This window comes from Pelobates fuscus, chromosome 4 (assembly GCF_036172605.1).
Source record: "Pelobates fuscus isolate aPelFus1 chromosome 4, aPelFus1.pri, whole genome shotgun sequence".
NCBI lineage: Eukaryota > Metazoa > Chordata > Amphibia > Anura > Pelobatidae > Pelobates > Pelobates fuscus.
The window spans coordinates 324,008,275-324,035,933 of NC_086320.1; the positions used below are offsets into that span (position 1 = coordinate 324,008,275).

The 27,659-nt window shown below is 41.8% G+C and overlaps 2 protein-coding genes across 2 annotated transcripts in view; both read left to right on the top strand.

Moving 5' to 3' along the window:
* The window catches only part of RAPGEF5 (Rap guanine nucleotide exchange factor 5), a 233,243-nt gene that overhangs the window by 91,244 nt on the left and 114,340 nt on the right, over positions 1 to 27,659 (top strand). The window contains exon 7 of the mRNA XM_063452389.1: positions 1,822 to 1,870. Within this exon, the coding sequence (XP_063308459.1) occupies positions 1,822 to 1,870 (49 nt within the window). The remainder of the gene's footprint in view (positions 1 to 1,821; positions 1,871 to 27,659) is intronic.
* Positions 1 to 27,659, top strand: part of CDCA7L (cell division cycle associated 7 like) — a 356,480-nt gene that overhangs the window by 34,742 nt on the left and 294,079 nt on the right. The gene's annotated exons all lie outside the window — the stretch shown is intronic.

Sequence of the window (27,659 nt, forward strand, 5' to 3'; positions counted from 1 at the left end):
TGCTTCATCCCTAAAACACGTTTTTTTAATCTGTAATCCCAAATGATAAAAATGATACAAGAAATATAATGTGTTATATAGAGATAGAAGGTAGGCAAGAAAATGAAAAAATACAGTATAATGAATTCCACAATTCCAAATGGTGCTTAATCATAGGATAATTTGCATAATTTATATTAATTATGATTACTTATTATGTTTAATGTCAAGGATTGTACTCAAGTGCATCATTCACTTTAATTAATTGTGTGGATGACCTGAGCATTCTGCTATAATTGCAGCTCCACAAATATCACCTGAATTTCAACGTAAGCAGAGGCGTAACTAGAAACCACGGGGCCCTGGTGCGAAAATTGCCCTGGGGCCCTCCCATAGATCTTCCCCCCCCCCCCCATACGCCCCTGCCCCGATACACATACAGACACACACACAGACACATACATGTAGACATACGCATACATACAGACACACACATACACACACACACACACAGAGACCCATACATACAGACGCACATAAATACAAGCACACAGACATACACACATACATACAGACACACACACACATGCACTAACAGACACACACACATACACAGACATACACACAGACACACACACATTTAGACACACACATATACACACGCACTCCGACACACACACATACACACAAACAATTTATATTTTTTTTAATTTAAAAATGTCCACCCAGCCTCCCTACCTGGAGAGCTGGCGTGGATCTGTCCCTGGAGTCCAGTGGGGCTTCAGTGAAGCAGGCGGCTGTGTTCCTGGCAGAGGCGGTGAGGGAGCTGTGTTCTACCTGTTCTGCTTCCTCATGCCGCGCGGGCTGTCTACTGATGCCGGGAGCCGGAATATGACGTCATATTCGGCTCCCAGCATCAGCAAACTGCGTGTGAGGGAGCAGAGCAGGGAGAACACAGCTCCCTCGCCGCCTCTGCCGGGAACACAGTCGCCCGCCAGGGGTCCATTAGGTGGCCAATTGGCCACCTCTTGGGCCCCCTCATGACAGGGTGAACACGGGGGGCGGCATCCTGGTCTGACAGGAAGTGCTTGCTTAGTGAGCACTTCCTGACAGACCGCTCGGCCACACTACACACAGGCAGGAGGGGAGCAGCACAGCTCTCCCCTCCTGCCAGACACCCGCGGCTGTGCACCGGCCCAGAAGGTATCCAGGTGGCCCACGGTCGCAGTGGTCGTGGCTGCAACCTCTGCGACCATGGTAGGTAAGCCGCTGAACGTAAGGTCTATCATGATGTCCCCATCCCCATATTTTGCAGATGACTACCACAGAGGTACCTTGTGTCTTATTCACTAAACCTTGAGTAAGGGGCTCATGTTGTGGTGAAAGCAGCTCATTGCACCCTATCTTGACCAGTTTAAAAAACACTTTTCAGAACAGTTTCAACTCTGGGGAGACTTGGAAGCCCACCTGATGGTACAACACCATTCCAAAATTCAGCTCTTGAGCAGAGTCTACATTTAAATCCACCATAATCCTGCAACTGTCAAAAGCTCTGAACATTTGCTGTTTTTTATTCCCCTACCCAACCAGGACCCTGGTATTAAGTTAGTAAGCCCCTTTTTATATTTGTTACTTGCCCTGTTCTTCATCATCACTTTAAAATAATCTAGCGATGTCTTGGACTATTGGTAAAAAAGATTTCGCTATGAGACAGGTTACTATGGAAAAAAGAATACATTTTGTTTGATGATTCTCATTTTAATGGACTAAAATATTTTCTGCATAAATACCTTTTTTTAAATGGACATGTGCTTATTTTCTTTCCTCTTTCTGGTTTATTAGGTGCAGCGGGAGTTGGCAGCTGTAATTGCTTTGAAAGCAAGAAAATCTGGTGAGTATTAATTAGACACTGTGAAATGCCACACAAGCATGGGCTGCCTAAAATCAAAGCATTTTCATGTCTATCAATATAAATTACCGTCCGGCACTGTCAGCAGTTAGATCCAGAGGCTGTTTCCAGTATTGGAGCAGCCATGCAGTGAAAAGAATAGATTAACTCCTACATGTCGTGGCCAAAGGATGTGGTTAGAGAGGCCTGGTAATTAAATAAACACAGAGAAAAAAACAACAAATTTCTGGCATTCAACTGCGTAATGCAGAACGCGTGTCAAACAGATTATTCTGCAAGACTGCTCCTCAATCAGGCTGCTTTGTGTTACTGATTCTTCATTCTGCAATGCACATTAACCATTTTTGTGCCAGTATGCAAACTGTAAATGGTTAGTCTAGTCTAGTGCTATTCTTATTTTATTTCAGCATGCTTTGTTTCTTATGTTAGAAGTGTATAAGGAATTGCAAATATCATTTTATATACATTAATCTTGTATGGATATGGTGGAATAGCAGTGATTGTAGTCCCAGGAGCTGGAAACCCAGGAAGAGTAAAGTACTTAGTGAGTTTTTCTTACCATGCTGGACCACTTACACAGTATTCTGCACTTGTTGTTTACTAGGGATGTCTGTCAACTCAATGCAAATGCTTAGGGGTTAGCACACACCTTTTTGGGGGAACTTCTGGCACATTTCTCTGCTGACTTGCCCCCGTACAAACTCCATATTCTTGTTATTAAACTTAATCCCAATTTCATACTTCCCAATGTAAGGAGTTAAAACTTGAGGCATAACTTCTGGATACTTGAATTCTAAACTCAGCTTGCCAGACTTAAAGGACCACTCTAGGCACCCAGACCACTTCAGCTTAAAGGACCACTCTAGTGCCAGGAAAGCATACTCGTTTTCCTGGCACTAGAGTGCCCTGAGGGTGCCCCCACCCTCAGGGACCCCCTCCCGCCCGGCTCTGGAAAGGGGAAAAGGGTTAAAACTTACCTTTTTCCAGCGCTGGGCGGGGAGCTCTCCTCCTTCTCTCCGCCTCCGTTCCTCCCCGTTGGCTGAATGCGCACGCGCGGCAAGAGCTGCGCGCGCATTCAGCCGGTCGCATAGGAAAGCATTCATAATGCTTTCCTATGGACGCTTGCATGCTCTCACTGTGATTTTCACAGTGAGAATCACGCAAGCGCCTCTAGCGGCTGTCAGTGAGACAGCCACTAGAGGAAAAAGGGGAAGGCTTAACTAATTGATAAACATAGCAGTTTCTCTGAAACTGCTATGTTTATAAAAAAATTAGTTAACCCTAGCTGGACCTGGCACCCATACCACTTCATTAAGCTGAAGTGGTCTGGGTGCCTAGAGTGGTCCTTTAATGAAGTGGTCTGGGTGCCAGGTCCAGCTAGGGTTAACCCATTTGTTTATAAACATAGCAGTTTCAGAGAAACTGCTATGTTTATTAATGGGTTAAGCCTTCCCCCTAATACTCTAGTGGCTGTCTCATTGACAGCCGCTAGAGGCGCTTGCGTGATTCTCACTGTGAAAATCACAGCGAGAGCACGCAAGCGTCCATAGGAAAGCATTGTAAATGCTTTCCTATGCGACCGGTTGAAAGCGCGCGCAGCTCTTGCTGCGCGTGCGCATTCAGACGACGGGGCGGAACGGAGGCGGAGAGGAGGAGGAGAGCTCCCCGCCCAGCGCTGGAAAAAGGTAAGTTTTAACCCTTTTCCCCTTTCCAGAGCCGGGCGGGAGGGGGTCCCTGAGGGTGGGGGCACCCTCAGGGCACTCTAGTGCCAGGACAACGAGTATGTTTTCCTGGCACTAGAGTGGTCCTTTAAGTTATCTGTGAATATTATTATTCGGGTTGTTCACTAAACACTGGATTATGTCCAAATGGAGAAAATGGCCATTCTGATTAGAAGGGCCATGCTCATGTTTACTCCAGTCAGAATTTAGTTGTTCCAAGCGAATCTACAACAATCACCTGGATGCATTCGGTGACTGGATTAAAATCAGTGCTATAGGATTTGATATATTCACAAAGCACTGATTTTGATGATTTTGAGCAAAATCAGATCTGAATGTTTGCAATGTATCATTCACTGAACTATCAACCAACTGGCAAAGATTTAAAAAAAAAAAAAAAAAAAAAAAGTTTTTTTTTTTTAAATTCTTTATTTTTGTATTGACATGAAGATAAAGACATTTGTCAGGCAAAAGGATTCAACATACGGCTTGAACATTTGCAAACATATTCCATATTTAACCAATAGGTGAGTGTCTCTCTATCTGAACGTACGTTGCAGTAATCAGGAGTGCAGTAATCAGACCCATTTTTAAAATATCTAATGTGTGCTTCTCGTAGCCATCTCTATGTTCGCTCTATGGCAATCAATACAATTTTTGTTTAATATCAAACGTAAAAAGATAACATGTGGGAAGGTAGGTATCTATCATGGTTGCTATTCAGTGACCTGTATGTCCCCACCGGGGCCTCTGAGTTCTGGCTCCACTTCACCTTGTATCTGATGCTGTGTCTGGGCACTATATCTGTGCATTTCCAGCTAACCATCTATTTGGTCATGAGTCTACCCCGAAGCCCTCTTCATATCACGTGGTGGGTTCTTGAATTCGCTCGCTCCCGTGGTGGGTACCAGTGGTAGGCCACATAGGTGTCCCGGATTGTTTTTCAATCACAATTACGTGCTAGCTCCTCCCTTTAAGGAGAAAGGAAAGAATAAATAAAAAATAGTATAGATAGAAAAGACTTGAGAAGAGGAAGGGCAGGGGGGGCATTTAATATGTAGTTAACCTGCCTGGTCGTGCTTATGCCTAGCTTCCCAGGGTACGGTTTTCCCATGGTTCCCAGATCTTCTGGAAATTTTTTGAGGTGCCTCTGATCCTAGCTGTTAAGTCATCCATTAAGTGTACCTCTTTAATCCTATTTATCACCCCTACTATGGATGGTGTGCCTTGCTTGAGCCATTCCGAAGCCACGGCTCTTCTCGCTGCTAAGGTAATTTTATGAATAAGCTTTTGTTCACACCTGGTCCAGCCGTCTATGGACCTGCTTAATAAGTATAGCCACGGATCTAAGTCTGGGGCTCTTGAAAAGACCTGTGTCAGCAGAGTCTTTATCCGGTTCCAAAAGTTAGTTATCTGTGGGCATTCCCACCACATGTGGACATAGGCCCCCTTAAACCAGAGCCCCTCCAACACTCATCCAATGGAGTCTTTTTCATGTGATAGAGCTTGACTGGAGTAGCATACCATGGGAGCATTGTTTTAACTGATTGCTCCTGAAGGGTGACACACACTGAGGAGGTGTTATTAGCTTCCCAGATTTCCTGCCACTCCATACCCTCTTACACCGCTGGCAAAGATTTAAAATTTATTATTTTTTAAAATATTTAACTAATTTGTTTTAAGGAAGTTGGTTAGGAGCTTGGGCCCTCTAGCTACCCAGGCAGGGATTGGAGAATACCAGATATTTGGGGCGGTGCACAGTGGCCAATGGTTGGGGGCTGGGGATGTTAGGTGGCCCCCATTTTATTATAATAGCCTCCATCCACAGCCAATGCTTTGGTGCTGGGGTCATTAGGTTCCCCCTGTTAAGTAAGTCAGCTACCAGCCACTGGCCATGGGTGACGGCAAGGGCAGGGTTGGACAGTGATCTGTCACCTCCCATTTTTTTATTTAAAGTTCCCCACTGAATGCCCATGGGTGTGGACCTGTGGGAACCATTCCTGCCCTCCCCCACCCACCCCCACTACCTTACAAGCCCCATCCCTATGTGTGGAGCCCTTATAGTGACAGGCAGCAAAGGTTTCCCAGTCGCTCATTTTAAATACTTAGTAGATAGATATGCCCCACGTGCCGTATATCAGGTGGAGACCTAGGGGGAGTTTAAAACATCCCTGTTAGTCTATAGCTATCAGCATCATAAGTACCCTGAAGAAGATGTTTTGCCAAAGCAAATCTAGTTCCAGATTTTCTAATGAAACCTTCACGATGCTGCTGGAGGTGGAGCTAAATATTCAACCCCTGATGGGTTAATCTCCGTACGTGGAGCGTTTCGAAGTAAAAGATGCACCTACCCAGGGTTATTCATTAAAGAGATTATTCAATGTAAATTTAAAGTGAAATTAAAATTTACGGTCAAACTACCCAAAGTCATTGATGCTTTCAGCTCAGCTACTCTGGCCTTTCACTTTGAATTCTCACTTTAGTAAATAACACCGGCAGACTCCATGTCCACCTCAATTCAATGTAGTGGTCACGGTGCTTGGATTAACCCTTTAATCACTTATTGTTGGAGAATAACCTAAATGAAATGTGTTCATTGTGTGCACATAGATTTGCAGAATCACAGTGGGATTAAGTAATTTTTCTTAACCTCTATTAAAATGTTTATTTTTTTTTAGCATTTTTGCTTTGAAAAATTGCATGTTATCCCTGCAGATACAAATTTAATTAATTTGGGCTGATAAAACTAATTTACCAAAAATGTCATTATTGCATGAATATACAGAATCATGCTACGTAACTACCGTATATACTCGAGTATAAGACGAGTTTTTCAGCACATTTTTTGTGCTGAAAACCCCCCACTCGTCTTATACTCGAGTGAGTGTCTGTATTATGGCAATGTACATTGCCATAATACAGACAAGGGGCTGTTGGGGGCTGGCAGAGAGCTGTTACTTACCTTTCCTGCAGCTCCTGTCAGCTCCCTTCTCTCACCTCCGTTCCGATCAGCTCCCACTGCAAATCTCGCGAGAGCCGCGGGGTCAGAGCTCTGTGCGGCACTCACAGCGCGAGACTTGCAAGGGAGCTGACCGGACCGGAGGTGAGAGAAGGGAGCTGACACGAGCTGCAGGAAAGGTAAGTTCCTGCCAGCCCCCTCCTAAACAGCCCATCCACTGGACCACCAGGGAGTGAGAGCCCCCCTCCCTGGCCATGTATTAAGCAGGGAGGGGGGACAAAAAAATATAAATAAAAATGTAAATAATAATAGAATTAAAATAATATATTAATAATATTAAAATAATAATAATTTAAAAAAAATAATAAAAATGCCCACACCCCACCAAGGCTCTGCATCACACACACAAACACACTCTGCATTCATACACACACACACACACACACACACACTGCATTCATACACACACACACACTGCATTCATATACACACACACACTGCATTCATACACACACACTGCATTCATACACACACACACACACACACACACACATACTGCATTCATACACACACACTGCATTCACACACACACACTGCATTCATACACACACACACACACTGCATTCATACACACACACTGCATTCATACACACACACACACACACACACACACACACACACACACACACACACACTGCATTATACACACACACACTGCATGCATTATATACACACACTGTAAATAAATATTCAATTAATGTAATTTTTGGGGGATATAATTTTATTTAGAAATTTACCAGTAGCTGCTGCATTTCCCACCCTAGTCTTATACTCGAGTCAATAAGTTTTCCCAGTTTTGGGGGGTAAAATTAGGGGTCTCGACTTATATTCGGGTCGACTTATACTCGAGTATATACGATAATCCCTATTAGTTTTCTGTTTAAGATACATTAAACTATCTTATAGCTTTTTTTTCTCCAAAGCATTTTTTTTTTAAAGAAATACTATTTAAATTAAATAATCAGTTAAAAAAAAAGATAATCACTTTTTTTTTTTTTAAATTGACTTTGTAGCTCTCTAAAATCTATCTGTACATCTAGCTTATTTTTTGTACTGGGTGTATATAGGTGACTTGCCATTTTTCTATAATTGAAGAACATTTTGAGGAATGGAGAAAAGAACCAGGGTTTATTGTAGCACTATGGATGAATGGACATTAAATCCTAATAATACTACTAAAATAATAGATGTAAAGAAAAATACTTGATTGGCCATTCAGCCCTGGAGTCCCTGTTTACAGTCTTAACCATACATTGTTAATTTATATATATATTTTTAAATGTTTTAACATTGAAGTTATGACAAATTACTGTGGGGGGGGGGGGGGGGGGACACTCTTGGCACTATATAACCACTATTACACCACTGTAATAGTTATTGTATAATACAGTTACACCATAACTATTACTGTGAGTTGTAATTGTTATTGTGTTTGGAGTGTTCCTTTAACACACTTTATAGAATATTTTCAATGCTTTATTCAACAGTATAATTTCAAGATAAAAGACAATTACCCTTTAAAGCAACCACTGTTTTAGTTCTTACAAATGATGCAGACCGTAATTTGTTGTGGCAGTATTAACCTAGGTAACTGTGGTCTTAAAATGCCAGACTGCTTTCATGTGGCCATGGTTGTCAGCTTTCAAAGATCCATGCAAAATCACTACAAGTAAAAGAGCAGAAACATTTGCTTTTGCAGGCCGCTCAGCAGTTTATTGCAGTGAATTAAATACTACTGAGGTATTAGCTGGTCATTGATTTAAAATGGGTGCGCATGTCTGAATGGAATCTGTGTGCTATTTCTGTATCTGCCACAGAAAGCTAGGAAATGTCAAATTTTAGCCAAGTTATCTCGGATAGTAATGCTTTAAGTGAGAATATGAGAAAGTGGACAATTTCTTTGAGAACACAACTGCAAAAGAGGGACAATCAGAGATGTGGCATGGGCTGCATAAACCGAAAACAAACATTGATTTTAACTCTGAAATGGCAGTTACTTCACAGTGAAGCTTCAGGGGCATGAAATATACACCAAAACTGCTTCATTAAGCTAAAGTTGTAATGTGACGGCAGATAAGAACCATTCTGCCCATCTAGTCTGCACAATTTTCTAAATACTTTCATTAGTCCCTGGCCTTATCTTATAGTTAGGATAGCCTTATGCCTATCCCACGCATGCTTAAACTCCTTTACTGTGTTAACCTCTACCACTTCAGCTGGAAGGCTATTCCATGCATCCACTACCCTCTCAGTAAAGTCATACTTCCTGATATTATTTTTAAACATTTGCCCCTCTAATTTAAGACTATGTCCTCTTGTGGTAGTTCTCCTTCTTTTAAATATAGTCTCCTCCTTTACTGTGTTGATTCCCTTTATGTATTTAAATGTTTCTATCATACCCCCCCCGTCTCGTCTCGTCTGTCCTCCCAGCTATAGAATCCGTGTAAGTATCACTATGCAAGGTTACTAATTCTGATTCCACAGTACTTTAGGTAACATGTAATTAATTTAGAGTAACTGCATACTTTAACAGAAGTATAGGCACTGCAAATTTACAGTCAAAAGGTAAGGGTTAATATGCTGAAAATCAATGAGCTGCCAGTATAACTTTATCATTAGATTCTACCTAGAAAGATGAAATGAGCTGTTTGTATTTTCAATCCCCAATGCAAAGCAATTTATGAAACAAATATAGAATACTAAATACTAAAACCCCCTCGTCACTGCAAATAGGCCCTGCTTCCTCTTAAAGCACAAAGGACATTTCAAAGCTGTGATATTTTATGCCTCATCAAAAAAAAAAAATCAGTTTTGAGATCTGTTAAAATGTTGCTTTGCCAGTTTGTTATTTCTGTTTATTTTCTTTGGAGACTAGTAGTATAATCCTTTGTATACTGCTTGTTTAATATCGGCTGACTTGGCATCATATGTTTGCTACACCACTGCCATCTACAGCATATGTTGGGTATTACTTTGGTTATTACTATCTGTAGCTAAACTGATATCCTATAAAAATAATTTTACTGCTAGTAAAGTTGCCTTTTTTTACAAGTCCTGTTGGTAGAGAAATAAAATATATTTAATGAATTTTTAGAATCTGAAGTAGTGATTTAAAAAAAAACAACAACAACCCAACATAATATTTATTTTAATCAATTTAACCATATAATGTTACAATTTATGCTATAAGATATTGATTGACACTATATGGCACGTGAGCTTATTAGAACAACATCGGCTCACTTGAATGTAGCAACAACAGAGTGTCCTGGTACACGGTGCAAAGTAGATGTAATCTGAATGGGTTAAATAATCAATATTTTCCACCTACATTGACCTTGACAGTGACACTTTAAAAACACAAAGACCAGTTGATTCAGTGACTGTATCTGTGTTGGAGAATTTTAACAAATCAGCTACTTTTGCCTTAATTTCACCATACAGATTTTACTTCACTGCAATTCAGAGTTAAATGGTTATTCTTGGCACCATTACCACTTCAGGGATTTGAAGTGATTATGGTACTTGGAGTCTGTATGTGCAGCATTTTGCTTTGAAATGCTGCCCATACTGAGTTTAACCCCTGTGCTGCAAAAGGTGTAACTCCACCTCTTGCAGCATCATTGGTGTTACCAACAGTTCCGCGATGGCTAATGTCAATTCTGTGCAAATTTTGATGCATAGAATCTAATTCATTGGCTGAGAGTGGTCAGCTGACACTCTCAGCCAGTGAATGAGTGGCAGGACCAGCATCCATCTTTTTCCGCTCTACAGAAGCAAAATGTTGTAAACGTAGCTTCAGCGAAATCCATTCAACCGGCAAGACCAAGATAGTGGGCCAACCACTGTAAAACCGTTTACCCTATTACCGGAGAACAGTGCCAGTCTACTCCGAACATCATAACAAATACAGTTGACTGAAGTTGTGATGGTGGTTTGAGTAACTCTTTTTGTTAATACCCATGCGAGCTTTCAGTGTTTGTCACTTTTGGGCGCTTACTCTATAGTGGATTATGTTATCTACTGTTCAATTTGAAAATAGGTTTTTCTTCCATCCGACTCTTTAATCCTTGTGAGATACTCAATGCCCCACAGGAGGTCCATTTTTTATCTCCATTCATAGCTGCTTTGGAAACTCCTTAGCCAGAACTGCTGCAGAGTATAGGAATGAAGTGACATTCTCAGATGCTGGCAACAGGGATTTGCCCTGCTTGGCACAGGAGGAACAGGAGGAATGCAGGCATACTGGAAGTGGGTGTCACAGAAGTATAACACACACCTCTTTAATGAGATCTCAGCGGGGAAGCAGATGGTGTGGCAACTGGTGACAGTTTCCTTTTCCAAAAATGAATCCCACTCCAAAGAAAAACAAAAACCACCCAATACTTACATACCTACTAACGCAATAAACGTTCACTATGGTGAGGCTTGGAAGTGGAATACACCTTTCATGGACTGGTTATTTTTGAGGTTGACTAGAAAGGGCAAGATTGGTTGTGCGAGGCTCAATCTACATAATAGGACACTGCACTGGACAGATTTAGATTTATGTTTTATTTTATTTTCCTTTTCTTATCCATCTGTCATTTTTTTGCTTGTTTCTAGCCCCGTGGGACTTAGTTCTGTATTGTACTATGAAGATACCAAATATAATGTCTGGAAAGTCTTAGACCCTAAAGAGTATAAACATTCTAAGTAATATACAAAGTTGCCACTACGGTGTCCCCCGTTATGTTAAGAATTATATTATGGCAGCATATTGTGTTGTGTAAATCTGGCGAACAATGTTTCATATGCAATGTCCAAATTTCTGACCATCAATGTTCCAATGGATATGCACCTTCAATGATGTGGATGTAGTATATTCTATTACTGAAACAAGTGAAAAATAAAAATTGTCAAATTCAAAAATAAAAAAGTAAAAATCCCACCTTATACAGCTCAGATGAATTCAATAACATATTATTTGGTAACAACGAGGCAAATGCAGAAATCCGTATTTGCAAGTCCCGAGTATCCTATAAAATAAACAAATCAAAATGAAATGGAAGGGACAACAGACCCAAAAATAGAAAAGTTCCCCAATGTTTTGATACAATGCCGTTCTCTAGGTAGGATCCCCCTTAGCAGTGGAGCACTGTTCTAAGCACAGTTTTTTTTAAATCAATGCATGGATTGTGATCCAAAAGTACCATTCTGATGAGATCCAGATGGTCAAACCTGTGCAATCCATGGTTGTTTTTGGTCACTGGTTTTCTGGGATCACGACTCATACAACCCATACATATGCTGTCATAATTTTGTGTCTTGAATAATTCAGGCACACACTGTGTCATGCTGGATCAAGCAGTGTGATTCGATTAATAGGTAAATGCCTGCACCTCTTGCTCAGCTGAAAAACCTTTCTCAACGTGAAGGGGAACCTGGACCCTTTGTGATCTAGCAGATTTACCCAGTCCCACTCGTTTTGGTTGCTTCATTTTTCCCTATTCGCATAATTCAGTCCCCGACGCATGAAAATGATGTGGCAGATTGGGTTAATTATTATCATACGGAAGAGGAATTAGCCAAATGGGGTGAAATGTGGCATATGGGTTGAAATGACACCAGTGATAAATAATGGCATGTGGGGTGAAAAGGCACATGGAATGATCTCTGGAAATGGGATGAACGTTCTAAAGGGGGCATGTGGCAATTGCAATGAAGCATAGCAAATGAAAGGTTTCAGTCTGTCCATCTGTCTGTTTCAGAATCAAAGTATAATTCTGTGCACGCAAATCATATGTCTACACAGACAACTGAAATGTAAAACTGGCCCTGGATAAAACTTATATGAGTAAGATGCATACGTTTGACACTCAGTATGTTTGTGCCTTGGTGCATGGTGTTAATCGTGTTCCTGTTGATCTTAGAAGGCTGATGCGAGGTTAATGCTTTGAAATTTAGTTTGGCACCTAATGGGTTATAGGGGTTTCAGAATCTGTGCTCCCCTGTTGAATGGAATGGGTTAAGAGGGGTGAGTTGGTGGGTTAATGTATTACGTTCCCCACAGGCGCTTAATGAGTTGTATCAATAAATGCTGCTTTGTGATGTGCAATCTTCTGTGGTTCCTGACAAAGGAGATAATATATCAGAAGAATAGAGTCCTTTTTTCCCCTTTGTTTTCTCTTTGTTATTGAAACCGGACCATACGTGAAAAGAAAACATTGTATTCTTTATTTGTTTGGCTTCATTTATATGCATCCCAGTGATCCCATATAAGGATCATCATCTTAGAACATTGCTAAAAGAAAAGAATGTCTATCGCCTATTCTTACACACTGGCCTATTCTTACAGAGAACAGATTTAGACCATTGAAATGGTCCTTGAAACTTGTAATTTTGTCAGAAAAGTAAGGAAATTATATTTGCAATTTTGTAGGCATTGTTCATTTAAATACAAAAAAGCCAAATGTTTGCCACTGCTAAATAAAATAATAAAAATGTTTTTACTGTACAGTGGAGAAACAAGATGCTGGCTATTGGCAGGTTGGCTCAGTTTTCATGAAAAGGGTCTGTATAGAAACACAGAATAACACAGAATAAGTATGAAATGTATCTGCTATTTAATATAAGGTCTTTAGATATCTTTGGACACTACCAGTACAACACTTTAAAAATGCAGACAGTCTAAATTCTTCAAACTAAGCAAATCCGGCCATAACCCGTCTCCTGACCCTTATTAACAGTTTGCCTCTCATTTCACGTGCTTTGACGCTTTGCAAGATCCCGATCAGCCTTCGTTAGCAAGTATACAATTTTCACTATAGCATGCTGTAATATCTCTCCCGGGACATCTCTCCCAGTGAGGCATTTGTCCACTTTCTTACTCTGATTGAGATGGCTCTGGATCCTTGGTGGTCCAGCAGCTGGGGCAGAAAGTGTGCATTTACATGATACTGCGTCTCCATCACCTCCTACGTGTTCCTGCGTGGTTGCAGTCTGCCTTAATAACATAGGGCAAACTCAGAGTAATGGCACTCTTAACATATGATGTCCTGAGTCTGCACCATTATCTATGAGCTTGTCACAAGGGAGCAGTGAGGAGTTGTGTGCAATGGGACAGGGTAAGTTCACACACAAATCTTCTTTTTGGTTCAGCACCATTGCCTCCGAATAGTCTTTCTTTTTCTTCTGGTCCCCAGCTGTCTACTCAGATGGTTCCTCTCTGCCTAACCAACTTCTTTCCTTCCTATTCCTTCGTGTAGACCTCACATTTAGGTCAGCGCATATAGGGTTTTTATTTATTTTTTAAATGCATTTTTAGTATTGCCTGACTAGACAGCCCCCACTGTGAAAAGTATACTTGCAGATATTTTGACCTGCCCTGGAAGGTCAGAATATTATATAAATGTATATCAAGAGATTTCCGAGTTACAATATTGATACCATTTGAACACTTTCAGATTTAGTTTATTCTGCTGTATTCGCTACACAATCGTTACTTTTTGTATTCAGCGATGCTTTTAGTTATGTAGAGACCCTGTCCTTATTTATATTATCACAATCCACCAGTTGTAGAATTATGACTACATGTTTATGAGTAACAAAAATAACGTGGACAAATAAGAGGTGCACTGCTAGGGTACGATTCCTGCCTCAGACAGAATGTAAGTTTTGGTTAAAAAGGGGCAAGAGAACCTTTTCTATTTATGTTCTATCCCTCTCTTACCATTTTCCCATTCTTTCCATTTCCTGCCTCTACCATCGTCAACCTTTAAAGCAGGAAAACACAAGAGCATAGGTTATTAAAAGTGCAATTCAATCTCGGCAAAGTTATCCGCATCACAGGGAATACCTGCAGCATGTTCAAGAACAGGCACTCATGGTTCTGTTGTAGGATTGTTCATGTGTGCACCATGTAGTGTGTTTATAAACTGATCAGCCACAATATTAAAATTGCCAGTCTAATATCGTGGAGGTCTCCCTTGTGCTGCCAAAACAAGTCCGTTTCATCAAGGCATTCACTCCACAAGACCTCTGAACGTGTCCTGTGGTATCTGGCATCAAGGCAGTAGCAGATACTCAAGTTTTGCAAGTTGCGAGGTGGGGCCTTCATTGATCGAAGTTGTTGCTCCAGCACATCACACAGGTGCTACATTGGATTGAGATCTTGGGAATTTAGAGGCAAAGGTGACACCTTGAACTCTTTGTCATGTTTTCAAACCTTTCCTGAACACTTTTTGCAAAGTGGCAGGGTTTATTATCCTGATGAAAAAGGCCAGTGCACTCAGGTACCATTGGGGTGTATATGGTCTTCAATAATCTCTAGGTAGGGGGAACATGTCGAAGTAACATTCTCATCAATGCCAGGACTCAAGGTTTCCCAGCAGAACATTGCCCAGAGTCTCAGTCGGTCTGCCTTCTTCCCATAGTGCATCCTGCTGCCATCTCTTCCCTAGGAAAATGACGCACACGCACCAAGCCATCCATCTAATCTAAAAGAAAACGTGATTCATCAGACCAGGCAACTTTCTTTAATATGCTCCATGGTCAAGTTCTGATGCTCACCTCCCCATTGAATGTGCCTTTGGTGGTGGACAGGGGTCATCATCAGCAATCTTGACTGATTTGCAGCTACTCAGCCCCATACACAGCAAACTGCAATGCACTGTGTGTTCTGACACATTTCTATCATGGCCAGCATTAGATTTTTCAGCAATTTAACCCCTTAAGGACACATGACATGCCTGACATGTCATGATTCCCTTTTATTCCAGAAGTTTGGTCCTTAAGGGGTTAAGCTACAGACTGGCTAGGATTCGCTTACCATATGCATGCATCAATGAGCTTGGGTGCCCATGACCCTGAAGCAGGTTCACCAGTTGTTGTTCCTTGCAACACGATTGGTAGGTTTTAGCTGCATACCAGGAACACCGCACAAGACTTGTCGTTTTGGAGATGTTCTGACCCAGTCATCTTGCCATCACGTTTTGGCCCTTGTCAAAGTCCGTCCGAAACATGAAAATCCAGAACTGACTGCTCACTTGCTGCCTAATATATCCCACACCTTGACAGGTGCCATTGTAACAATATAATTAATGTGATTCACTTCACCTGTCAGTGGTTTTAATATTGTGCCTCATAGATATATATGTTCAGTAGAGTGCAGCCCTCTTGGTTTTATATATATATATATATATATATATATAATCTATCAATCTGCGTTGCTCTTACCTCTCTCTGCATATGTTGTCCCAGATTGTACATGCCTACATCTCATAAGGTGAAAATTTTAGGTTGCTTAACTTAAAAAAAACAAAAAAAAAATCCAATTATTAACATTTTAAATAGGATTATTTAACCAGTTTGTAGAAAAATAACTTTCAGCCAGACATTGCAGACCATTGCCTCATTTATAGCATTTTTGTAAGTGAACATCGTTTGTCATTGCTACAAGCTGTGCTGGTAGTCGAAATCAATGTCACTTTACAATGTGCGCTCCATGCTTTTACTTGTCATTTGTACCTTTTTTTTTTCGCCTTGAAAACAATAAAATGGGTCGTGGCTCTTGGCTTCCATGCAAACACAAAGCGACTCTTGGACAAATTACCTTCCCTTACAAGTCTGAAATACTGTGACGTGATCTATCTGCATCATTCTATCATACAATAACATTGTCAATATGGGAAAACTAGTCGTGTATTTCCCCACAGTATCCTTTCTGTAAATGTTATCTACACATCCTCTCAAACCCTTTCTGAATGAAAGGAAATGTTTCTGTGTATCTTTCATGTGTTCTGCTTCCTTATTTTTTTATTAATTTATTTATCTTTCATTCTCTGTCTTCAAGATAAGGGCATTTCATTCCTACTGCAAGCATCCAATGGGATTTATGTGGCTGTGTAACTACGCGTACTTACTGTATAACAGCACAATGATAATACATTTTATTGACTGTAAACATAAAGACCAAAAAATATCATAGGGACATATGTAGATAATGCATCATTTTTTTTTTTAATTCTTTATTTTATTTGTGCATATGATATACAAGCAGGTTTACACTGCTACGACAGCTGGTGCAAACTGATCCTCTGACAAGGTATAACAGCTGTGTGGTATCGAAAAAACATTGCACATTTTTTGAAATTGAGATTAAGCAAGATTAGAATAGAGTAGTTACGTTTCGAAGCAGGGTACAAAATAATGCAATTACTCCAGAATTATAATGAAACAAGAGGGGAACAAGGTTGTTACGTGTAATTAATGCCACTGGGTGACTAGTAAGCCAAATTATGTGTCAAATTGGCAGAATAAGCAGGTCTAGTGGAAACATAACTCAGGTTGAACCACTACAAGTTAGGTTAAACAGATAATATGGGTACTCAACCTATGCCCACCCGACCTCCACATATGGCCCGGAGCAAAGTGCAAGCTATGTCCCACAGCTCAGCTCCCCACCAGCCCCAGATTTCTACACAGTCCAGCGCAATGATCTCGCTGATCCTGTCGGCTATTGCTTCCCGGACTAAAGCTCGTGATCTACCGTCAGGTTCATCGGTGTGATGAGCAGTCTTCCGGGCATGGGAGCAGTGCCCACGGGTATGTCCCTTAATGGACTGAGGTCCAGAAATGTAGTGAGCGTCGGTGGAACCGGGTTTTTGGTAGGTGCCTGCTCTTCTTGGCTTTCTCTTACGCCTCTTCCATTGCAGCACCTTAACACGGTCTCTCATAGCCGGCCTGGTGACTCCACTGGGCATTGCTGGAGCCTGTGTTGTGTGCATCTATGCTCGAAGGCATAGTGTATGCCAGAGTTGAGACCAACTTCTTTCCATAGCTTGCGCAATGCGATCATCCCTGGAGGCCTTAGGTAGAAGCAGTTACGTGGCTATGTGTTTAGCTCTGTTGGCCATCTTTTAGCGCACGCGGCCAGTATTAAGCTTTGCTTGTCTGCCTGCTTCTGCAGTCTTGAGCAGGTCAGCACTTCAGTGTGGACCATGATGACCCCTTCCGGTCCATGGGGGGGGGGGGAGGGGTGTAACTGGTCTGCATAGAGGCTTCAGCCAGGTGTGCTCTCCGGGTCAGGAGATCGGCCGTTTCCCCAGTCGCCGGGCACTCTAGGCGGCAGATTTGAACCAAGGTATGTGCCGGTCAGACTGTCACCACACAGGCGTGAGACATTGCAGGAAGTTATAGTGTCGGTCTGCAGCGGGATCAAGATAATTTCTGTGTCGTTGTTAGGCGATTTAGCCTCAACCTAATGCTTAACGAGCCAGAGCTACTGAAAAACGCATTCAGCCATGTTGCGTGTCGGGCCCCGCCCCCTCTAGTTTTTTGGGTTTTTTTAATGCATTTTGCAAAAAAAAGAAAAGATGAATTAGCTGTTAAAACATATAGGATTTTGCTCCAACTTTAGTTCCTGTTTCATACAAGAAGTAGATTGATGAACCAAGTAGAAACTCTAAAGTATTGCAATATGTCATCAAAATCGTACGACTTCAATGCTGTTTTGGAACTACTGTGAATGACAATGCTTCCTATTGGAAAGCATTGGAATTTCCCACATACATACATTTGGGATGTCAACTTTATCATTCTTGCAAGTTTAGTGCTAATCAAATGGTTTTCCAGGAGAACACTGATTGACTGACTAACAAAAAGGTAGACACGTCCTTGTAGCTGACAGTGAGCAGCAACAACTAATAATATTTTGTTTAATTTTTTTAAATGTAATTTCTTTTTTCAGATTTTTGTTTTCATGAATACAAAATGGCGGTCTTTTCCATGCTTGAGAGCCTCTGGAGATACAGTTTAAAGTTTTTTTTAATGGATATATATATATATATATATATAAAATACTTGATAATCCCCCGCACTCACGCTTAGTTATGTATCCAATTAGCCGGGTGCCTGGCATGAACTCCAATGGAAATATTGCTGCAAAAAACTGCCGCTCACCGGTCTTGTAAAAGTCCAAAATTTTATTGAAAAAAAATTAAAAGAGAGACCAACGTTTCAGTCCCAGCTCGGGACTTTCCTCAGGGTAACAGAACAAATGTTCTGTTACCCTGAGGAAAGCCCGAACTGGGAATGAAACGTTGGTCTCTCTTTTAATTTTTTTTCAATAAAATTTTGGACTTTTACAAGACCGGTGAGCGGCAGTTTTTTGCAGCTATATATATATATATATATATATATATATATATTTGTTTATTATTTTATTGGAAAGTGTGATGACTGAATAGAACATTTTAAAAGCGGAGAAAATAATGTTAGAACATGACACAGATTCTATTAATGTTCTTAGTTCAAGTAATATGTAGCATCTTGGGGCTTCTGTAAAGAGTAGAAAAATAAATGGTTCTTTATCTTTTAACACAGCTGAATATTCATAGAAGATCGTTAATTTCCTTTTTGTTGCTTAACTGATTTATTTAGAAAAATATGCCTATGAGCTTCTATCTAGGCTGTCTTTCCCCATGAGCTTTTAAAGAATTAATGAAAAGCACTAAGCGTATTTAATGGAAAGAATCCAAGGAGCACAGTATAAGCATAGCAAGAAGGTATATCAGAGTGATTGATGGTCCTTGCGTGTCGGATATGTATAACATAATATCATGTATAATATATCTCATTTATAACCGTGATTACATATATGAACTGATACAGCTATGAACTGTTCAGTCGACAATGCCCTGCATTAAAACCATCAGCACATTAATGACTTGCAGTATATCATTAGCTATTTTATTAACAATATAATTTATCTCAAAGCTACGCAGAAGAGAACGCAGTTTATAGATATATGCCTGCTATTGTTCTGTGTTGTACGTTTTTTCCTGTATTAATCAGTTTGTGAGTAACAAGCTTTGGCTAGTTCAAGCCAATAAATCAAAAAGCACAAGTTCTGTAAATAAAACAAAAGAATGAAACCGTTAATCTGTTCAGGGTTGTAATATTTTTAGTGTAGTTAAATTTCTGTAGACGCAGATAGCGGTGCAATTTTATACTATGGTGCACAGATATAAAAACACATCTTCTAATCCTATCTGCATCATTGCAATTAATTTTAATAAATATACATTTATTCCTCATGTACCTCCTACAAGTTCTCCCAGGTCCTGTATAATTTGCGGCTGATGTAAAGATTTTTTTTAATTATTTTTTTTTTTTATTGGAATCGAGCCACGTATGTCATTAGACATCTGGAAAGCCAGTCATCCTTCGGTAAAGGAACCTGAGATTCTTAAAAGGAAAATGATATTATATATTTAACTAATTTTAGAAAGGTGCAGTCCAGCACATTGTGGGTCTGCGTGGACCACACAGGAAATAGATGCTGGCCCAAGAATAGGATAGAAAGTTTCCAGAACAACGTCACAAACATTCTAGCACGGATTTACATGCATTAAATGAATGAATTGCCCTTTAACCTTTTTGGCTGCAAATAGTTTGAATATGCCACTCTCATTCATTAAATCCAAAAGAGTCCTACACTTTTTTTTTTTTTTACAATTAACTTTAATGCACAACCAACTGGTTTATGTTTGTCTATATATGCACTTCACTCATAGCTGACCTATGAATATATTTTACAAAATAGTTTTTCTACTTTTTTCCTACGGTTTCTAGGAAGATACTACAGATTTGGAGTCCACTACACCTGCATAAAGAATCCCTTAATGCCTAGGGTGTCTCTACGAGACAGGGATTTATCAGTAGTACTTGAGTAATATGCTGCGGCCTTGTTAATTTCTGTAGATCATATAGTAGGTGATTTGCAGTGTCAAATAATTTTTAAGACTGACTAGTAGCGTTGGACTTGAAATTTGGAGCCCTGGCTTAGAATATCACTCTAAAGGTTTAGACAACACTTCCAATTATTTATTATAGTCTAATTTCCCATGATTTACCTCTCGTAGCGACTAAGATAAGTCCTCATTGGACTCTCTCATCAAAAGTGCAGAGCAAGTGAGGTTAATCATGGGATCGCACTGCACTTTCCCTCAGTCCGCCTGGTACCAATTGACAGAGCTAAACTGATGGGTGATTGGGAGAACATCGTGTCACACAAAGACTTCATGTTTCCTGAAGGGTCAACCTGTTCCATTGAAATGTCAGGTGTCTGTAAACAAAAATGTGATTAACAAAAATGTGTAGCACCAACGTTATACATCACTTCTCTGTGCTGACACAAAGGGGCTCTGCTCTTTGGGCAATGAACTCATCTTGCAATACTCTGTAAGTGTCCGATACGTTGGACCTGTAATTGCGTATTTGTCTACTCGTGTCCTCACTGGTTTGTGTACTCCCATTATGAACCAATACCCTGCTAAATCGTGAAGTGACATTACAAAGAAAAAGATTCTAGAGGTATTTTCTTTCAGTTATTAGTGGGACAAACTTCTCACATTATTTTTAAGATATAAAAAAATACAGTCAACAATAATGTATGTATATTAATCCTTCATAATTCCACAAAATAGACAGTTTCTGGGCTCCAACACCTCATACCCATTTTTATTTTAAAATTGGTAAATAATTATATATTTTCCCAACATTATCTTAAACAGATCTCCTAAAATAAACAAAATGCTACACCTGTATGTTAATTATGCACTTAGTGAATGCGGCTGCAAATCAGACCTGCGCCTTAGGGATAAAGTGCTTCTGCTAGCATATCTGCCTCAGCAGACACTCTATTTTTGGATCCAATGCTTCCATGTAAATTATTATAGCATAACCAAGCGGCTCCTTTGAGACTTACTGGAGATACTAGTGCTGTGGTTTTAGTTTTGTATAGTTTGTTTACCTATTAAGTTCTTTTATATTTGCTTGAAAGAATCATAATTACTGTCTGAATTTTTTAATAAATGGAAACCTTTTGATTCTATCTAATCTATTTATCTAATCTATCTATCCTATCTATCTATCTGTCTATCTATCTCTTACTTTTCTCCAGTTGAAGAAACTATACACTATATAATTTATATTTTGTATTTATAATATTACGTGTATTCTTATGATATTTTGATAGGGTTGACAAGTAGACAATGGAGTTTGCGATCTGAGCTGCGATTAGAAAAATGTGGCCAGGTAGCCATACATTTTGTTTCCATACTTGCAATTTATTGTACAGCCACAGGAGGCACTAAGAATTAAATAATACAAGCTTTCAGACAGAATTCATTGTGTGGTTAGATACTTTGTATGCTGACGTTTGTGGAGTTACTTTGACATTTTAGTGAGCGCTAGTAGCTTTCTAGGGGATTGACCAGAATACAATGATGTAATCTGTTTTCCCAATGGGCTGTTTTTTTATTTTTATCTATTAACATTCTTTATTTTTGTAGTGCTTTGCATAACAAACAAGTGTACATAGACGTTTCACAAAGTGCATAAACGATAGTAATAGTATTGACATATCTTGAAATACTGCACTTTTTGTAGTGAATTAGAGAAACATTAGGAACACAGTTCTATTCAAGTGAAGCAGAGAGAGAGAGAAAGACGCGTATTAAAGCATAGAACTGAAGATGAAGTACAAGATATATATTATTACTACTGGTATTTATATATCGCCAGCATAGTCCGTACCGCTTTACAATATTATCAAAGGGGGAGATTTAACAATAAATGAGACAATTACAAAAACTTACAGGAACAATAGGTTGAAGAGGGCCCTGCTCAAACAAGCCTACAGTCTATAGCAGTGTTCCCCAACCCCCGGGCCGCGGACCGGTACCGGTCCGTGGATCAAATGGTACCGGGCCGCCCAGGGGTGTGTGAGTCTGCCGGCTAATGCAGGGCTGGCAGTGTCAAAGTGCCAGCCCTGCAATGTGCCTGCGGACCGGGGAGGGAGATCAGAGATCTCCCTCCCTGGTCCGCAGGCACTGTGCTGACAGCCGGCAGCGGAGTGAATGAGAGAGGACTCGGGAGCTCTTACCTGCAGCTCCTCCGGGTCCTCCTCTCGCGAGATTTGGAGCGTTGCCGCGGTAACCACGGCAACGCTCCAACTCTCGCGAGAGTGAACTCTAGCCCTGTAACTGGGCTAGAGTTCATCTCACCACCACCGGACCACCAGGGATTCCCCACCGGACCACCAGGGACTAAGAAATGTCCCCCCTCCTCCCAGTAAAGGTAAGAAGGGAGGGGGGACATGAATATATTAATTTTCATTAAATAAAAAAAATATTAAAAAGCCTCCTTACCCTCCTTACCCCCCATACACACACTGCCCCATGCACACACTACACACATTGCCCCACAAACACTGCCCCCATGCACACACTACACACACTGCCCCACAAACACTGCCCCCTCATACACACCTGCCCCACAAACACTGCCCCCATACACACACTACACACACTGCCCCACAAACACTGCCCCCATGCACACACTACACACACTGCCCCCATACACACACTACACACACTGCCCCCATACACACACTACACACACTGCCCCCATACACACACTACACACACTGCCCCACAAACACTGCCCCCTCATACACACCTGCCCCACAAACACTGCCCCCATACACACACTACACACACTGCCCCACAAACACTGCCCCCATACACACACTACACACACTGCCCCCATACACACACTACACACACTGCCCCCATACACACACTGCCCCACACACACTGCCCCTATACACACACTACACACACTGCCCCACAAACACTGCCCCCATGCATACACTACTGGCGCCATAACAGAGGGCAGAGGAGACTTGTGATCGGGCAACAGAGAGAAGGGGCACTGCATGGAAGCAGAGGCAGCTTGGGACAAGGTAGGTAGGAGACTGAAATACAGCCTTGAGTTCCCAGCCACAGAAACTCCCCCAGTCTGTGACTGGGAAAGAACCTGCAGAGTATAGGTGGTGTTACATCAGCATTAGTCTGCTGGTGTAACACTACCTACCTATCCTGTCTGTCACATACCCTCATATGTACCCCATTTTTATTAACTCTCACATGAGCATGCTATATACATTCAGTCTGAAATGTGTGGGACCGTGAACCAACAATTTTGAGTCTATGTCTTTATGTGACTGTGTTTGTGATTTTCTCACTATGTATGTGTCTGTGTTTTTTTAATATATGTGACTGGTTTTTTTTTGTCTTATTAAATCAAAACAAGCGGGCCACGGAAAAATTATCAAACGTTTACCGGTCCGCGGCAATAAAAAGGTTGGGGAGCACTGGTCTATAGGAGGTGGGGTGTAAAACACAACAGGACAGGATGTAGCAATCAAACAAGGTGGAGTGAAGCAGAGCTGGAGGAGAGAATAGATTGCTGGCCTTTAGGAGAGAGCAAGGGACAGATATGTGAGGTAGAGGTTACTCTGGGAGACCATAAGCTTTCCTAAAGAGATGGGTTTTGAGGCACTCTTTAAATAATTAAAAACTAGGGGAGAGCCTGATGGTCATAGGCAGGCTATTCCATAGGAAAGGAGCCACCTGCAAGAAGTCCTGCAAGCGTGAGTTGGCTGTACGGGTGTGAGCAGCAGACAGGAGAAGGTCATGGCAGAGCGGAGAGACAGAGAAGGTGCATACCTGCAGATCAGTGAAAAGATATAGGAGGGGTTAGAATTGGTCAGTGCTTTATAGGTATGGATTAGTACCTTGAATTTTTATTTTTTTTTGTATTCTTTATTTTTGTTGTGCGGGAGGTTACAAACAGATCAACAGACGCCACAACAGCGTATCTCAGGAGTCACATAGGTTAGACAGTGGTCTGATAATTTGCACAATTTTTTATATTTGTGAGCTTAGCTAAACATTTATTCCAACAAAGTAAGTTTTAGTTAAAATAACTAATGTGAACAGAAAACAAATAGGTTATTGACACACATTTAGTTAAGGACCCGGAATCTGCTGGCGTTTGCAGCCACGGTTAGCTATATAGTAAATGGCGTCCAAAGACATCCATGTGGCTAGGCTACCTAGCTCTGCATCAGGATTGGGAGCAACAAGACAATCCTGCATCGCCTTTATACCATGCTATGCAATAGAGGGCTATTTATTCTGGATAAACTAGTGGCATGGTTGTGGCTGAGACAGTGATTCCAGCATGTCCGAGAGCTGGGCTCATGCATTTGTGCTCAAAATTAGGGTGTTATTTCTGCTAGGCTTATGAAGCACCATCTTAAACATTGCAAGAATTGCAGTTGAACTTGTTAGCTTAATCTGCGCATTTTATGAATAGTATACATGCTAGATAAGTACAGTGCTAGAGGGTTAACTGTGTGGAGCATGAGGTGAGAATACTGATTTAAAAAGTGAAAGTTAAAAGTAAAGCCCCCTAGCTACATTAGCATCTTAGCTTAATATGCAGACCTCCATGTTGGCTGCGAGTGATGGGAGTTGTAAGAAGCAAAACTGAACATAGTAAAAAAGTTAAATAATTTAGATATGTCAAGTTCCAGTGGGGCAAAGAGTCAGGTGTATGACGATACTATGCCTGGATTAGAGTCTCAGTCCATTTGGGGTCAGCCGATGCCTTGACGGGGCTGGGTGAGTACCCCCTGCTGTAGGTGGTGCAGCTGGTGCGATCTCCTTGGCGTGCGGGTGCCGAGATCCCCTGGGCTGTTCTGAGTTGCTGTGGGTGCTGAGTGTAGCTTCACCTGCTTTGTTTGGGGTGGTCTGGTGCTTGTCTTCGGCGGTCCCCTCTGCTTCCCCGCCTTGCCTGGGAGATGCCGGTTTTTGACCACCCGCCGCCTTCCATCATCCGCTTTTTTGGGTTGTGTGTCCTGCCTCTGCCCCTGCCGGTTAAGGTTAGTGCCCTTTTGCTGCTTCTGCCGTTGGGGTTGCGCTGCTATTTTTCCCGGTCTGGCGTCTTGTGGGGTACCCTGTGGCAAAGTCTGGGGGATCTCTTCAGGCTCTGAGCCCCTCATGCGGGCTTCTAGAGACTCCCAGAAAGCATTGAATATGCTGTTCAGTCGCTTCTCGGTTTCCCGCCATGTGTTGGACGTGACAGCGGTGCAAGAGGCATCCGCCATCTTGGAGGTCGCAGGGACGGTAGCTTTTTGCCTCCACGGAGCCGGTACTGGGCCATTGCTTTGCCCGGGAGTTGGTTGGGGGTGGACCGGGATGACCCCCACCGGTCCAGAGGGGGGAGAACGAGGGCTTGCAGTCAGCCTTCCGGCCTGACCTTGCTGCTGGGGAGCGGCCGCCTCCCATGCTTGTGGGCCTCATTGTGTTCTGTGCTCGGTTCGTCGCCTGAGAGGTACCGATCTCTGCACCTCGGTATCCTCTCTCGAGTGGTAGCTTTGGGGTCATGATTAAGTGCCTGTATGGCGGTCAATTTGGGCGTTAAGTCCCCTGTTTAGTAGGAGCTGCTGAGATGAGCGTCTGCACAGCTCTGCGGTTAGGCCCCGCCCCCCTAGTACCTTGAATTGACTCCTATAGGATACAAGAAGCCAATGTAAGGACTGACAGAGGGGAGAGATGTGAAAGGAGTGACAGGAGAGGAAAATCAGTCTGGCGGCAGCATTCATTACAGACTATAGCGGGGCAATACGACTTGTGGGAAAACCTATTAGGAAAGAGTTACAATAATCCATGCGAGAGATTACTAGAGCATGGACAAGCTCTTTAGTAGCATCTTGTGTAAGAAAGAGGCAGATGCGGGCTATGTTTCTAAGGTAGAATCTACAGGATTTGCTAACAGACTGGCTGTAAGACTCAAATGTGAGGACAGAATCAAGTAGAACGCCAATACAGCGCGCTTGCAAGGATGGACTGATGTGGGTACCACTCACTTGAAGGGAGAGCGAAAGAGGGGGATGAGTATTAGGAGGATCAAACACAAGGAGTTCAGTTTTAGAGAGATTGAGTTTCAGAAAACGGGAGGACATCCAGTCAGAGATGGAAGAAAGGCAAGCAGTGACACGTTGCAGGACGGCAGGGGAGAGGTCTGGGGGGGAGAGGTATATCTGAGTGTCATCAGCGTACAGGTGGTATTGGAATCCAAATGAGGTAATAAGTTTGCCAAGAGAGGCAGTATAAAGAGAAAATAGAAGGGGACCAAGTCTTGTGGGACTCCAACAGAGACAGGACGAAGGGAGGAGGTATCATTAGAAAAGGAGGCACTGACTGAGCATTGGGAGACATAGAAGGAAAACCAAGAAAGGACAGTGTCACAGAGACCGAGTGATTAAAGACTTTGGAGAAGGAAAACATGGTCAACAGTGTCAAAGGCAGCAGAGACGTCAAGAAGAATTAATAATGAGTTGTGCCCTTTGAATTTAGCTGTGATTAGGTCCTTAGGGACTTTAATAAGAGCAGTCTCAGCAGAGTGGAGGGGGTGGAAGCCAGACTGAAGAGGGTCAATGAGAGAGTTGGAATTGAGGAAACAAATCAGATGGGTAAAGACAAGTCTTTCCAGAAGCTTTGAGGAAACCGGGAGCAGGGATATGGGACGATAGTTAGAAGGGGAGGACGGGTCAAGAGATGTTTTTTATTTTTTTATTTTTTTTAAAGATGGGTACTACAGTAGCATGTTTAAGGGCAGCAGGGACAACACCAGAAGAGAGAGAGAGCAGTTAAAGATGTGTGTTAAGGAAGGCACAAGACAAGAGGAGACAGATCTGATAAGGTGAGATGGGACAGGATCAAGCGGGCAAGTGGTGGGGCGAGAGAAAAGGAGAAGCACAGCCACCTCTTGTTCAGTAGCCTGGGAGAAAGTCTGAAGGGTATGAAAGGCATAACCTAGGTGTGGTTGAGAAAGAGAGGGACAAGGCGGTGAAAATTCTTTCCTTAGCTGTTCAACCTTGTCGGTAAAGTAGCATGCAAAGCGATCGGATGTAAGGTTAGTTTGGGGGGTGGCCACAGCAGGGCAAAGAAGGGAATTAAAGGTATTAAAAGACGCCTGGGATTGCGGGAGCATGAGCTAATGGGGGAGGAAAAGTATGACTGTTTGGCAAGGGCAACGTCTGTGCTGTATGAACGCAACATGAATTTATAGTGGAGGAAGTCTGACTGGGTGCATGACTTCCTCCAGCAGTGTTATCCTTGTTGGAGCTCCTTTG